Raw genomic sequence first — 13634 nt, forward strand, 5'->3', positions numbered from 1 at the left:
TTGGTCCTTTTTGGAATGCACCGCCAGTATCATAAAACTTCTGATAGGTCATAGACCGGCAATGAGGACTCGCACCCAGCTTCTCAGAATAGCCGACTCTAGGGGGCACTCCTCTCCCGCTCAGTCAGCAGGAGGTCGTCTAAACCTGACCGGCCCTTTAAAAAGTGACTCACACAAAAGCCGTAAAACAGACATCAGTGGTGTCCGGCTATTGCAACACTACAACTCCGCCAGTCTGTGGCATGTTGGGAGTTGTAGTTTTGCAATAGTTGGAGGAACCTCTGCAGATCCATTTTCGGTATCTGTGGGCCCCGCTATGGTAATAACACACGCAAACAGCCGATCTCTCAAAAACATACATCATATTTCCTCTTTTATTATATAAATATCCGTTTAACCTTTTAACTGTAAGAATATAAAGCGTTTCTCGGAGGATCTTTTATACAAATTCACAGACAGTACAATGAAATTCGGCACGTTTTCTAGGTGAGATCCAACTGTGGAGATGTTCAGGAAATGGATGGGGGGAGGGGAAGGATATTTTCAACAGAGTAGAAAATACCAAAAAGTGTCCAGATCATTATTCGTTTTTTTTTTTTCTCAAAAATTCTAAATCAGCTGAAGCGATCCCCAGGACGGGGGGCGTGAGGACCGAAATCAACCCTAATCTGAGAACGACCGAGGATCGCGCTCCCACTATATAAAAAGTCTCCAAAAAAAGGTGCACTCATGTCGGGTGGGGGGGAGGGGTACAGTCTGATGTTTGCATATATAATTTGACTATCGTCATCAGTTGGCGCTCGGCTTTGCACATCCGTCAGCAGCAAGAGTTAAGAAAGGCAAGTTCTGCGCTTCAATTCTACAACTCAAATTGGTCAGGAACCAAAAAAAAAAAAAAAAGTTCCGCCGTGTGGTCAATAACGAGGGGAATTGTGGGAAATCTGGAGTGTAAAATACAGGAATTAACAGTTTATGAAACTGAAATACGGGGGACGGGGGTCTCGTCTACATCGAACCCCTGGATTTGACGCTGGTACTTGACAGGGAGTGATTGGGTTAAATTAAAGGGACAACCTCAAATTGTTCCAGGCTATGGATCTGGGAGGAGGGCACATAATTTTTGGGAGAAACGATCAATAAGTCTAACCCCAGGGGAGGGAATAAGAGGAGGGGAGGGAATAAGAGGAGGGGAGGGAATAAGAGGAGGGAATAAGAGGGAATAAGAGGAGGGAATAAGAGGAGGGGATAAGAGGAGGGGATAAGAGGAGGGCAGGTGCAGAAACGTCTACAAGAGCAAATGAAAGAAAATAGGGACGACGTCTTTCCAGTTTAGGCGCTAAATACAAACGTAAGAGGGCAAAATAAAACCAAGGAACTTTCCAGGGCGTGTGACGTAATAACGAGGTAGCCGGCCATAGGGAATATCATTAGTGAGAAAAGTAAAGGACATGTCTCCAGGGACCGGGGGGGGGGGGGGGGGGGGGAAATGTGTCAAAGTTTCTTTACTGGAAAGTTCCATCTACTTGCAAAACAAACATAGAAATAGCTAAAAATTCAGAAATGTTACGGGTGCAGCTCCCATTAACCCTTCCTTATGCTGGAGATCGGGCACGGGTGACCGGTTATTGGCATGGGTTAACCACTTCAGCACCAGGACCTAAAATGACATCCGGAAGCCTCCGCCCCTCCAGGAGAGCGTAGTCGATTGCGGCTGCTTCTTGGCGGCCGCCTTGGAGTGACTCATCTACACGTGACGGTCTGAGGCTGCCAGTCTACGCCGTGCCGATCCATACACGCGCACGGTTTACGGTGTAGACGTGGTCTGTCTCGGACGTTCATGTGGAAATCAGAAACCCGCAAAGATGGCGACCAAGGAGCAGCGGAAGGAGTTTCATAATCTCGAGGAAATCTGCAGTCTAAAAAGATTCAAGCCCCATGGACGATCGGGATGGAGTGATGCGTGATCGCGGCCATGGCGCTGCAATCATTTAGGACTCAACCACCTGCGCCATGATCATGCCACAGGTCACTGCTAGTGGGTAACCCATGCCACAAGCCAGGGAGCTCCTTGCATTTAGACCTCTTGCAATACCAGTATTGCCACGGCCAGGATGAGCCGACACCGCTTATCCTTGGCCCCGTTCTACTCCCAGCTCTTGTGGCCCTAACAGGCAGTATAATGCATCAGTCAAGTCCTAGAAGTCCCTCGGGTGGCACGGAGCTGGGCACGGCGGCCCTCACCTGACTTTCTCGCTCTCAGTCATCTGCCACAGCCCCAGGTTGAGCACTTTGAGACAAGGCAGCTGCGTGATGCGCTCCAGTCCCCTCTTGGTGATGCGGGTGCAGCCGTACAAGTCAATGCCAGTCAGCTGGCTCAGGTGCTCGGCTATAAGCTCCAGGCCCTTGTCGGTGATGCGGACGCACTGGCCGATGTTCAGGGTCCTCAGACTGTGCATCTGCCGCACCATCCGGTTGATGCCGTCGTCGCTGATGTGACAGGAGCAGAGAGACAGGGATTTCAGTCCATATAAGCCCTGGGCGATGTAGGCCAGGCTCTGGTCGCCCACCTTGTCGCAGAAGGACACGTCCAGGCCGGAGAGGCGCAGGCTGCCCATGGCCAGGTGCATGATGCCCGTGTCGCTGATGTTGTCGCAGCTGCGCAGGTTTAGGCTCCTCAGTCCTCCCATGTGTGACAAGTGCAGCAGCCCCGCGTCAGAAATCCCCCCGCAGAAACTGAGGTTCAGCACCCGGAGCCCCTGCAGCCCCCGGGAGATGTGCTTGAGGGCCAGGTCCGTCAGTTTCTGGCAGTCCTGCAGGGTGAGCTGCTCCAGGCTCAGGCAGCCCTCGGCAGCGCTGCGGGTCATCCCGGCCAAGTGACCGATGCCGACGTCCGAGACATGGCGGCAGCTGCGCAGGTTGAGGCTCTTGAGGCCGTGCAGCCCCCAGGCGATGAGCAGCAGCCCGGTGTTGGTGATGTTGGAGCAGCCCCCCAGCTCCAGCACTTCCAGCCGCTTCAGGTACTGGGCGATGCGGCCGAGGCTGCTGTCCGTGATCTGCTTGCACAGGCTGAGGTTCAGGGAGCGCAGGGACGAGATCTCCTGCACGAAGGCGTGGCCCAGGCCGTTGTCCGTCAGGTTGTAGCAGCCGCTCAGGTTCAGACTCTCGATGTCGGGCAAGCCCTGGATGACGTAGCTGAGGGAGCGGCGCAGGCTGAGGATCTGCACCCGGCGGATGCCCCGGGCCTGCAGGCTGGGGAACAGGGAAGGGTTGGCGCGGCGGAGGTGCAGCTTAGCCTCGGTCCCCCGCCACACGGACTTGTGATAGGCCGCGTCCCGCCAGGCTCCGCACACCTGAGCGGCCCGGCCCTTATCGCGGACATCCAGGTAGCTGAAGATCATCGCCAGCAGCTCCGGAAACAAGCAGGAGATGTGGGTCTCCATCCCGGCATCCCCCTGACTAGGCCGCGGCCTGGCGAGCGTCGTGCTGCCTGAGGCGACGACGGCGCTGCTGTTTGTGTGTGCGGAGAGGAGCGCGCCTCTTCGCCGTCGGTCTCTCAGTGTCTCGTCAGCCCGGCCCCGCTCTCCAGATCATCGTGCGGGCCCGGCATCGCTCCGTCGTTCGCTCCTTTCTATCTTTCGTCAGCTAACGCAGCCGCCGGCCGGAGTCCTGACTGGACCGTTAATACGCGGCGTGCTCGCTGCCGTCGCCTTACGTGCACGTCACCGCCGCCACGACGAGTCGGCACGGAGCATGCGCGGCGGCGCCGCCGATAGCCTACAAAACAGAAAGGGGGCGTTGTAGGCGGGGTTTGCAACCAGACAAGGCGGAGGAGTTCGCCACTGAGCATGCGCGAAATGGGGCGCGCTGCCGAGGGCTCTGGAGCTAAAAGGGGGCGTGGTTGTAGGCGGGATTTGCGGCTTCTTTGTCTCCGGCGCAATAGACTTGTTACCATGACGACCGTCCCCCGCCTTCTCTCTACTTCCTTCCTGTTTAACCCTCTCGTGGCAAATGTGGCAGGAAAAGAGTTGTAGTCACCAGAGTGTGAGATAGTGCGAGTAGTTGTCACCTCAAGTTACCACAATCCTGTCACTGACTAATATATAATAAATGTACAGTGATAATATTATAACTACAGTTACTGGTAGCGATACGATAATCGGGACTATATGGCGGCGCCGGATTGTGGCCACGACAACCCACCGATTGTTTCTCATTGTCGCACTCACGTTGAGTCGCTGCAGCTGTCGTTCCTCTGTGACTGCGACTAAATGATGGCTTTCTCCGGTACATTTCGCCCCCGGAACCCGTGTGTTGCGTTGCTCCCTATATATCGGCGGCCATGTTGGGGACGCGTTATGCCGCCCTTTATCCGTCCATAGCGCAGTTTGCAGCATCACCAGCTGCTCCGATACTACAACTCCCAGCGTGCTGTTAACCGCCGCGCGTCAATGTATGAAATTCTGTCGCACGACGTCTTATTCAATTCCATGGAAGGAAAAAAGTTGACCAGTCATGTGACTGGAGGTGGACGGGCGCCGGAATGTGCCGCAGCGTTTCTACGTGTCATTGTTCTTAGACTAGGGCGACTTTGGCCGCCGCACTGCCGGCATCGCAGTAATGAAAGTGAATGTTACCGCGCTGCGACCCGCAGGAAAACCGCAATGTGGCATTTACAAGAAATTTTAACTTGACGGCTTTCTTGCGACTGTTGTCATGGCAACCTGCGGGTCGTAGCCCGCCAACATTCACTATCATTACTACCATGCAGCTGGCGTGCGACCTGTGCAGCAGCCAAAGTCGCCACGTAGCCTGAGCCGCGACATAGGTCGCACGACCAAAGATCGCGGTATCGCGCTGGCTGCCTCGCAGGTGATGAAAACGTAGGGTATGTTCACACGGCATATTTTGCGGCCGTTTTTCAGGCTGTAAACGGTCGAAAAATGCCCGAAATATCGGAAGCAGAACCTCCAAGCATCTGCCCATTGATTTTAATGGGAAATACGGCGTTCTGCTCCGACAGGGCGTATTTTTACGCGGCCGCTTTTAAAAACGTTTGCGAAAAAGAAGTGCAGGTCACTCCTAGAGCCGTTTTTCATTGACTCTATAGAAATACAGCTCCAAATACGGCCGCAAAAAAGGTTTTTTGCTAAGGCTCTGTTCACACGCAAAATCAAAAACGTATGAAAATACGGAGCTGTTTACAAGGGAAAACACCTCCTGATTTTTAGACGTTTTTTATTCAAACTCGCGCTTTTTGCAGCGTTTTTTACTGCCGTTTTTGGAGCTGGTTTTCTTTAGAGTCAATGAAAAAAACGGCCCGTCTCAACAGAACGCCATTTTTCCCATTGAAATGAATGGGCAGATGTTTGGAGGCGTTCTGCTTCCGATTTTTCGGCCGAAAATAAGCCGTGTGAACATACTCTTAATGTGGTCGCATTGCGAGCCGTGGTCATGCGATAAGTGTCGCGGCCAAAGTCGCCGTGTAGCTCCGCTCTTATGTAAATAAAAGTTCTACATCCTTCTAATAGTCTTGTTTCAATTGTTCACCATTCCCAGCATCTCTGCTTGCTGTCAGCGATTAGGAACATTTATTATTTTTATCCAGAGGCTGAAAACCTACACAGACCTAACACTTCTCACAGCTGAGCGTTTGTCACAATTGTATCCAGTCTAGACGATTCTCTATGAGCTAAACACTGCAGCAACCCAACTCTCTCCTGTCCTGATAGTTTGTTACAATGTACCAGTGCAGGGAAAGTGTATAACAGAGGATTGTCTAGACTGGATACTATTGTAACAAACCCTCAGCTGTGAGAAGTATTAGCTCAGGACAGGTTTTCAACCTCTTGATGTAAACTACAATATTTCTATTCACTGATCGGAAGCAGAACTATTTGATATTGGGAAAACAGCGGTTCTGTGACCCCCGCGCTGCTGCTAAAGAGAAGGGGTAACAGGCGAGCGCTTGCGTGCAGTTATGGAAACAGTCGACATTTAGTGCGTACCATTTAAAAAGGAAAGGGTAAACAGGAAAAAAAAAAAATTAAGACGGAAAGTCAGAACAATATTATGCACAGTCTGTACAGGGCAAGTCTTCAGTGTCTCCCTCTAGTGGACAGGTGATGAACTTCATGCTGTGATTATAGTGAGTACCGTCTTTCTGAGGGGGTTTCTCACCACAGACTCCGGAAGTCCATTTGCCTAATAAATTGTATTTTCTGGCGGATCGTTTGACTCTGGAAATTGGTGGATTAATTCCGCTCTTCTGTATACAGAACCCTATATCCGCATGGTGCAGTGCCTGCCATCCACCAGCAGGGGTCACTCTACAGGCTGATCCCTATAATCTACAATGATGTTTCCAGGCCGAGCGCCATCAATCAGAGCTGCAAATGTGAAGATTAGACCGGAAAGAAATCCAATCAGATCCCGTTAATCGCGTTTTTGAAGGAAAAGTCACTTTTTTGTTCACCGAGGACGTGAAAATACTGATGTGCTTCAGTAATGGGTAAAATCCAGTCTGGCGCGCCAATGCGAGAGATTAATCCTGATAGCAGAACGGGCATGGGTTCTGTCCACTGGCATTTTATCATCTGTCATTTCCCCTATTAAAGAGACAGGTAACTTATTACCGGACGCCGTAATATAGAGCGGCACCATCGTGCAAATATTGGGATCGGGCGGACATTCCGACAGCCGGGCAGCCGTCAGGGCATGCTGGGAGTTGTAGTTTCCCATTGTTAGATATTGGTGACATCACTCCTTGTAGAAAATCCTAGTCGGCTGTTTCTTAATTATATCTGTTTCTGGGAAATCTGGGTTGACAATCGGCACGGCCGCCATTACTCCTATATGGTCGTTGTTAACCAACTTTCCTACAATATTGTGGCATTAGGGAACGTTTCACTACATAACTAAGCATATTTGCCATTCAGGAGTCTTGGAAAGCTGGGTAACGACTTACATCTGTTTCTGGGAAAGCTGGGTGACAACCCATGTGGCTGCAATTACAGTTCCCATATTGGTTGTCCCCATTGTGGATGCAACAGGGAATGACGCTGTGCATAACCAGACGCGTTTGCCGTTCAGGAGTCTGGAAAAGCTGGGTGGGGGTCATGATCGGTAACATACAGTTGGGTGATTGGGGTTCGTTGTGTGATGGGCATTGCTGTAGGTACAGGAGCCCCGGGTGCCACCTCTGATGGTCACATTCCAGGCCCCGGTCTATTAGTGTCAGAACAGTCACCTTTATTTTTAGCACCAGGGTGAAGAGCGAGATGTGGGGGAGGGGCAGCCGGGGGGTCCGACATTATTGCATCGCTAATATTTGTAAATGTCTGTCAAAGGGGCGTGGCCAAACAACTCGCGATGGTCGCGGCAAATTTATTACAAATTAGCGCAATGTTTTGGGCACTTGCACACGTGTGATGGCTCTGACCGGGTGAACGGAAGAGAAGCGCGTCTCCTGTGCCAAGTGTGTTATGTGGCGTGCGCCATGTTGATAAATTTGCCACCAATTGCGGGAAACGTACATTTTTTACTTATCTACTTTGCCCTAATGTGTGACGGGCGCACTTACTACAACTCCCAACATTGAAATCCCAACTCTGGGCATATGAAGCCCTATCGCCGTCCACTCCGCATCTCACCCGTTTTACAAAACTGTTGTTGGCGGCCGCGGGTATGTATAGAGGAGGCTCGTGCAGCTGGTATATGACCATAAAGGGAGCCCCAGCCTGGTCCCATCACCCCTTCCTATGAGCTATGCCAACCTGCACAGGGCTCTACCCACAGTATCGGCAAAGAAGCGAAGGGGAAACGGCCAGAGGGTCATGATACCAATGTCGACCAGAAGAAAGGGGGGGGGCAGCAAGGGCCGGGTCCTACTGATCCCGGATAGTGGGGTGTGATCGCGTAAACCAGCAAGGGGCCCCATTTTGGCCCCCCTTTTGTTTTATATATATATTTGCTCAATGCCCATGGTGCCAACACGCATCCATCTGAGATGACTGTGCAGCGCTGCCCAAGGTTTGTTGTTACGCAGGATGAAGATCTCACCATCGCCCTCGTCCCGCGTCTCATCCCGCACGCTCGATTTAATACGTTTACAAAACAGACGCCAAAAAAAGAACATAAATCTCCTTCTGCGTCATTGTATGAGGATTCGCAGCGACGCGGCAACAGTGATGCCATACGAAAATGAGGCAGAACGTTTACATACCACCTGCTCCTGGCACCAAAACCCCCATCATACCGGAATAAATAGGAGAAATCAGACAGCACAAACCCTGCGCCAGAGACACGCAACATCTGCCGGCCAGGTGAGGCAGCGGCGCAGGTACAGGGCGGCCGCGGGAAACCTGGTCAAACAAACATAAATCTCCATGGCAGGCTGGCACAGGGTCAGTAAGGGGCCCAAATACACTGTGTATACAAAGGGGGGGGGGGATCCAGAATAAATATTAATCTTCTAGTCTTCGTCTTCTCAAGCTGTCAAAAATTCTATTCAGTTGGTTCTTTTCTTGCAGAAACAGCGCCACACTTGTTTATGGGTAGTGTCTGGTATTGCAGCTCGGCTTCATTGAAATGAATGAAGCTAAGCTGCAATACCTGACAAAACCCATTGACAGGAGTGGCGCTGTTTTTGGAAGAAAGCAGCCATGTTTCTCTAATTGCGGACAACCCATTAAGAAGGGAAATTCGGTGGAAATAATCTCCTGGATACGGCCGAGTAGATGAATGGGGATCAAGGACGTCTCGGATCACCCCTCATTTACAGAATAGCAGGGATCTATAGAGGGATCAGACCCCTTTGGCACGGCTCAAAGATTTCCTCATAATTACATTTATGTGCCGAATTACCGGACTTTCTGAATTACTAAATGCCGTGTTAAAATAATTTTTATTAGCAATAGAACCGATAGCGGTGTGTCTTCAGGGAGGTGCAGGGTTAAGCCTATATTTCCATGTACAGCTGCAGACTGTGTGTATTTCTCCTGGATACTAATGGGTGCGATGTATACACTTACAGGCGAGTCGGGGGGCCTCATGCCTCTGGGGGGCTCTGTTTGCCGGGGAAATTTGACACATGCCAAGTGCGACTTTCTTAGCTGTGATGAATCCAGGACTTTACTGTGATTATGTTTATATATTTTCGAGGTGCTTTTTAGATAAATGGGGAACAGCGACGGGTGCAGACGTGAGGCCTTATCTCTGTGTCTGGAGAGCATTTCATCCTGTGACATCATCGGCAGGCAGGAATCCTAGAGTTGGACCAGTACTGAACTCGGAGCAACAATCAGATGCATTACATCATAGATTCGTCAGCTTTAGGCTTTGGTAAACGCGAGGCGTCGCCAGGATGCCCGTTATTGTTCCAGTTTTAATATTAATGCCCAATGTAGTCAAGTGTAAAGGTCCAGAAGCATCGTGGCCGCACTGCATCTATGTGCACGTTATTTGTTCAGGATGGAACAAATTAGCGCAAGCGTGCGGGTAGTCAATACGGCTATTGGTCCAATGCAAACAGTAACGAATGTCGTATCGATATCTGTCCCTACATATTAGGAGAACCTTTATAGGAAAATTACATGTGCTCAAAACCCCAGAGAATCACCTATATGTCCTAGACCCTCAAGAAGATCTTTAGATGGGGGGAGGGGGGTCGGTGGCGGTCCATTACCTTGTGACACCCCTCTCCTATCTCCAGACTCTCTGGATCATCCTTCCATGGGGGAGGGGGAGAAGACAGGTGAGACCCAACACCTGAACAGGTGGGAAGGGGGCACTGATATAAGGCTGGTACAGACGTCTGGAGGGGCTGCATGGTTATAGGCCCCAGACCATCATTTGGGAACATTGCAGCTTCCGGTAAAGCTGAGTGACAACCAATGTGGCTGCAATTGTAACTACCATAAGGGTCGTCATCCAGCTTTCCTAAAGTCCTGAATGGCAAATCTGGATAGTTATACAGTGATATTGGAGAAGGGGCGTTTCACTGTTTAGAACCATAGGAAAGTAGGGTGAAGACCCCTGTGTCCTCCACGAAAAGAACTCAAAAAGTCACAATGAGAGACTGTCACATATCAGCTCAGCTCTCTAATTATCCTCTGCCTCCCTGGCTGTCACCAACTTACTGTAAGAGTCTCACCCTGTATTTGACAGTCTCGTGACATTCCCTCTGGTCTCTGGTTGTCTCTCCCTGTATGTGACAATCTCTCCTCTCTCCCTGTATGTAGCGGTCTCTCTCTGGTCTGTGACTGTCTCCCCCTGTATGTAGCGGTCTCTCTCTGGTCTGTGACTGTCTCCCCCTGTATGTAGCGGTCTCTCTCTGGTCTGTGTCTGTCTCCCCCTGTATGTAGCGGTCTCTCTCTGGTCTGTGACTGTCTCCCCCTGTATGTAGCGGTCTCTCTGGTCTGTGACTGTCTCCCCCTGTGTGTAGCGGTCTCTCTCTGGTCTGTGACTGTCTCCCCCTGTATGTAGCGGTCTCTCTGGTCTGTGACTGTCTCCCCCTGTATGTAGCGGTCTCTCTGGTCTGTGACTGTCTCGTCTCTCTCTGGTCTGTGACTGTCTCTCCCTGTATGTAGCGGTCTCTCTCTGGTCTGTGACTGTCTCCCCCTGTGTGTAGCAGTCTCTCTCTCTGGTCTGTGACTGTCTCCCCCTGTATGTAGCGGTCTCTCTCTGGTCTGTGACTGTCTCTCCCTGTATGTAGCGGTCTCTCTCTCTGGTCTGTGACGGTCTCCCCCTGTATGTAGCGGTCTCTCTCTCTGGTCTGTGACTGTCTCCCCCTGTGTGTAGCGGTCTCTCTCTCTGGTCTGTGACTGTCTCCCCCTGTGTGTAGAAGTCTCTCTCTCTGGTCTGTGACTGTCTCCCTCTGTATGTAGCGGTCTCTCTCTGGTCTGTGACGGTCTCCCCCTGTATGTAGCAGTCTCTCTCTGGTCTGTGACTGTCTCCCCCTGTATGTAGCGGTCTCTCTCTGGTCTGTGACTGTCTCCCCCTGTATGTAGCGGTCTCTCTCTGGTCTGTGACTGTCTCTCCCTGTATGTAGCGGTCTCCCCCTGTATGTAGCGGTCTCTCTCTGGTCTGTGACTGTCTCTCCCTGTATGTAGCGGTCTCCCCCTGTATGTAGCGGTATCTCTCTGGTCTGTGACTGTCTCCCCCTGTATGTAGCGGTCTCTCTCTGGTCTGTGACTGTCTCCCCTGTATGTAGCGGTCTCTCTCTGGTCTGTGACTGTCTCCCCCTGTATGTAGCGGTCTCTCGCTGGTCTGTGACTGTCTCATCTCTCTCTGGTCTGTGACTGTCTCCCCCTGTATGTAGTGGTCTCTCTCTGGTCTGTGACTGTCTCCCCCTGTATGTAGCGGTCTCTCTCTGGTCTGTGACTGTCTCTCCCTGTATGTAGCGGTTTCTCTCTAGTCTGTGACTGTCTCCCCCTGTATGTAGCGGTCTCTCTCTGGTCTGTGACTGTCTCCCCCTGTATGTAGCGGTCTCTCTCTGGTCTGTGACTGTCTCCCCCTGTATGTAGCGGTCTCTCTCTGGTCTGTGACTGTCTCCCCCTGTATGTAGCGGTCTCTCTCTGGTCTGTGACTGTCTCTCCCTGTATGTAGCGGTCTCTCTCTGGTCTGTGACTGTCTCCCCCTGTATGTAGCGGTCTCTCTCTGGTCTGTGACGGTCTCCCCCTGTATGTAGCGGTCTCTCTCTGGTCTGTGACGGTCTCCCCCTGTATGTAGCGGTCTCTCGCTGGTCTGTGACTGTCTCATCTCTCTCTGGTCTGTGACTGTCTCCCCCTGTATGTAGCGGTCTCTCTCTGGTCTGTGACTGTCTCTCCCTGTATGTAGCTGTCTCTTCCTGTGTTTTGCACTCTGCAGGGTCTGTGGCCCCGGAATAGTTGAGCTCTCACTTCCCCAGGTAATAAAATGTTAATGATCCCGGAGCAGGAGGTGTAGTGCCCGGGGCTGGCCGGCAGGGGGAGGCAGGGAGCAGCTCCCTCCTTCCTTGCCTTCGGCAGGACCCTCACTCATCAGTCTCATCACAATCTTCTTCTCACCCAGGGACCCCTGAGCTGCTGGAGATCCGCGGAGCCGAGCTGTCCGGGGGGCAGCATGAGGGGGAGCTCACCGCTGCTACTGCTGCTTCTTACTGCCCTCCTGCCCCTTGTGGGGACCAACTCCTGGTGGTGAGTACCTGGGAGCAAAACTGCTGGAGGGGGGTGAGCGCTGGGGACACGTATTAATGGGGGCTGGTACAGGGTCGGGTGGTATTACTATGGGGGTTTTGGGGGGGGGGGTTGGTTATCAATAAATATTAGCAAGTATTGGAAATGTTACAAGATCGTGAAGTCCAAGTTCTGTGTGCGGGGGGGGCAGGTAACAATATATGGGGGGGTGGGGGTCGTGTTATTGCTAGCCAATAACAGAGAAGGGGGTGATACATTGTTGCAGAAAAATTGTGTGAAATGCAAACGCAATGTCTAAACACAGACGGCAAAGAAATAAGTCACAACCGTAGCGTTTGATACATTGTTGCAACTTTATACAGTGCAGATCGTGGTGAGAAGAGGGGGGTGTTTGTTACATTGTTGCACAGACATTCAGGTTATGTTGATGAGACAGTGACATGTGAAAAACAGGAGCCGTGTACAACAAGGGGTGGGATACTGATAATAGACAAGGAGCAGATGTGTTTGATACATTGTTTCAACATTATAGATCATGAAGTGCAAGCTCTGGGGGCAGGTGACATGTGAAATATGGGGGGGGGGCTGCATGATAAAGGGATAAAATACTGCAGAGTGTGGAGTGTAAGCTCCTGGGTTCAGGGAGGGCAGCTGAGATTTCCCTGATACTTTGTATGTAACCTCCCTGCACCTCTATATAGGCAGTGGACCCCCATATCCCTTCTGTTTGTCCATCCTTGTGATGCTCAGAGAAATATAGGGGCTGCATATAAATCCCCCTACACATCGTAGATGTCTCCTCTTTTTGGCATCTGTCCTGTGTATTATACAGAGGCACTAGGGGAGGGGCTTTGACAAACCTATCTTTTAAAGGGATTGTCCATTCTACCTCCATACTAAGACATATAATGATAAAGGGGTGGAGATGGGTCACCTGTTCAGGACCCCCCTCTATAAGCCGGAGTAGAGAGCTGCTGCAAAGTGTCTATGGAGGAAAGCTGGCATTGATTTCAGTGTCGCACCTCACTGAGTGGTCGACACCAGATCATGAGGGGTCCTGGCTGTGGACCATGTGACCTACTCATTGAAAAGGGGTTTCCAAATTAGATTGCCCCTTTACTAGCTGGTATTGTGCCGAAGATGAGGTGTGTGAATGTCTTGAACTCCAGGGATAAAATACCCGGGTAATAGGGGAGTTCTCTATTCTCGGTGGAGTTCCCCTTCAATTTGCCACAGATTGGGTTGGCATCAGGAAGTCATGTTTTGTTTATCTCACCCTCTTCCGTTTCTTTGATTTTCCAGGTCACTGGCCCTGAATCCGATACAGAGGCCTGAAATGTATATAATTGGGGCGCAGCCGCTGTGCAGTCAGCTGGCCGGTCTATCCCCTGGGCAAAGGAAGCTATGCCACCTATACCAGGACCACATGGTATACATCGGGGAAGGGGCCAAGACGGGTAT

General features: G+C 51.3%; 2 protein-coding genes across 4 annotated transcripts in view; one reads left to right on the top strand and one right to left on the bottom strand.

Annotated features, from left to right (window-relative positions):
- WNT5B (Wnt family member 5B) overlaps positions 1 to 13634 on the top strand; it is a 113178-nt gene that overhangs the window by 76236 nt on the left and 23308 nt on the right. For all 3 annotated transcript variants that reach the window (XM_075855715.1, XM_075855713.1, XM_075855714.1), the window contains 2 exons: positions 12049 to 12173; positions 13476 to 13634. The exon at positions 13476 to 13634 is cut by the window's right edge and continues 89 nt beyond it. In XM_075855715.1, coding sequence (XP_075711830.1) covers positions 12100 to 12173; positions 13476 to 13634 — 233 coding nt within the window. In that variant the 5' untranslated portion in view covers positions 12049 to 12099. The remainder of the gene's footprint in view (positions 1 to 12048; positions 12174 to 13475) is intronic.
- On the bottom strand, positions 343 to 3734 carry FBXL14 (F-box and leucine rich repeat protein 14). Its single transcript, XM_075855712.1, has one exon. The coding sequence runs from the start codon at positions 3438 to 3440 to the stop codon at positions 2238 to 2240; it is 1203 nt and encodes a 400-aa protein (XP_075711827.1). The 5' UTR covers positions 3441 to 3734; the 3' UTR covers positions 343 to 2237.

This window comes from Rhinoderma darwinii, chromosome 3 (genome assembly GCF_050947455.1).
Source record: "Rhinoderma darwinii isolate aRhiDar2 chromosome 3, aRhiDar2.hap1, whole genome shotgun sequence".
NCBI classification, from domain to species: domain Eukaryota; kingdom Metazoa; phylum Chordata; class Amphibia; order Anura; family Rhinodermatidae; genus Rhinoderma; species Rhinoderma darwinii.

What these genes read in the sequence shown, in the direction of transcription:
- FBXL14 (XM_075855712.1), bottom strand. Translation starts at nt 3,440, where the DNA reads ATGGAGACCCACATCTCCTGCTTGTTTCCGGAGCTGCTGGCGATGATC.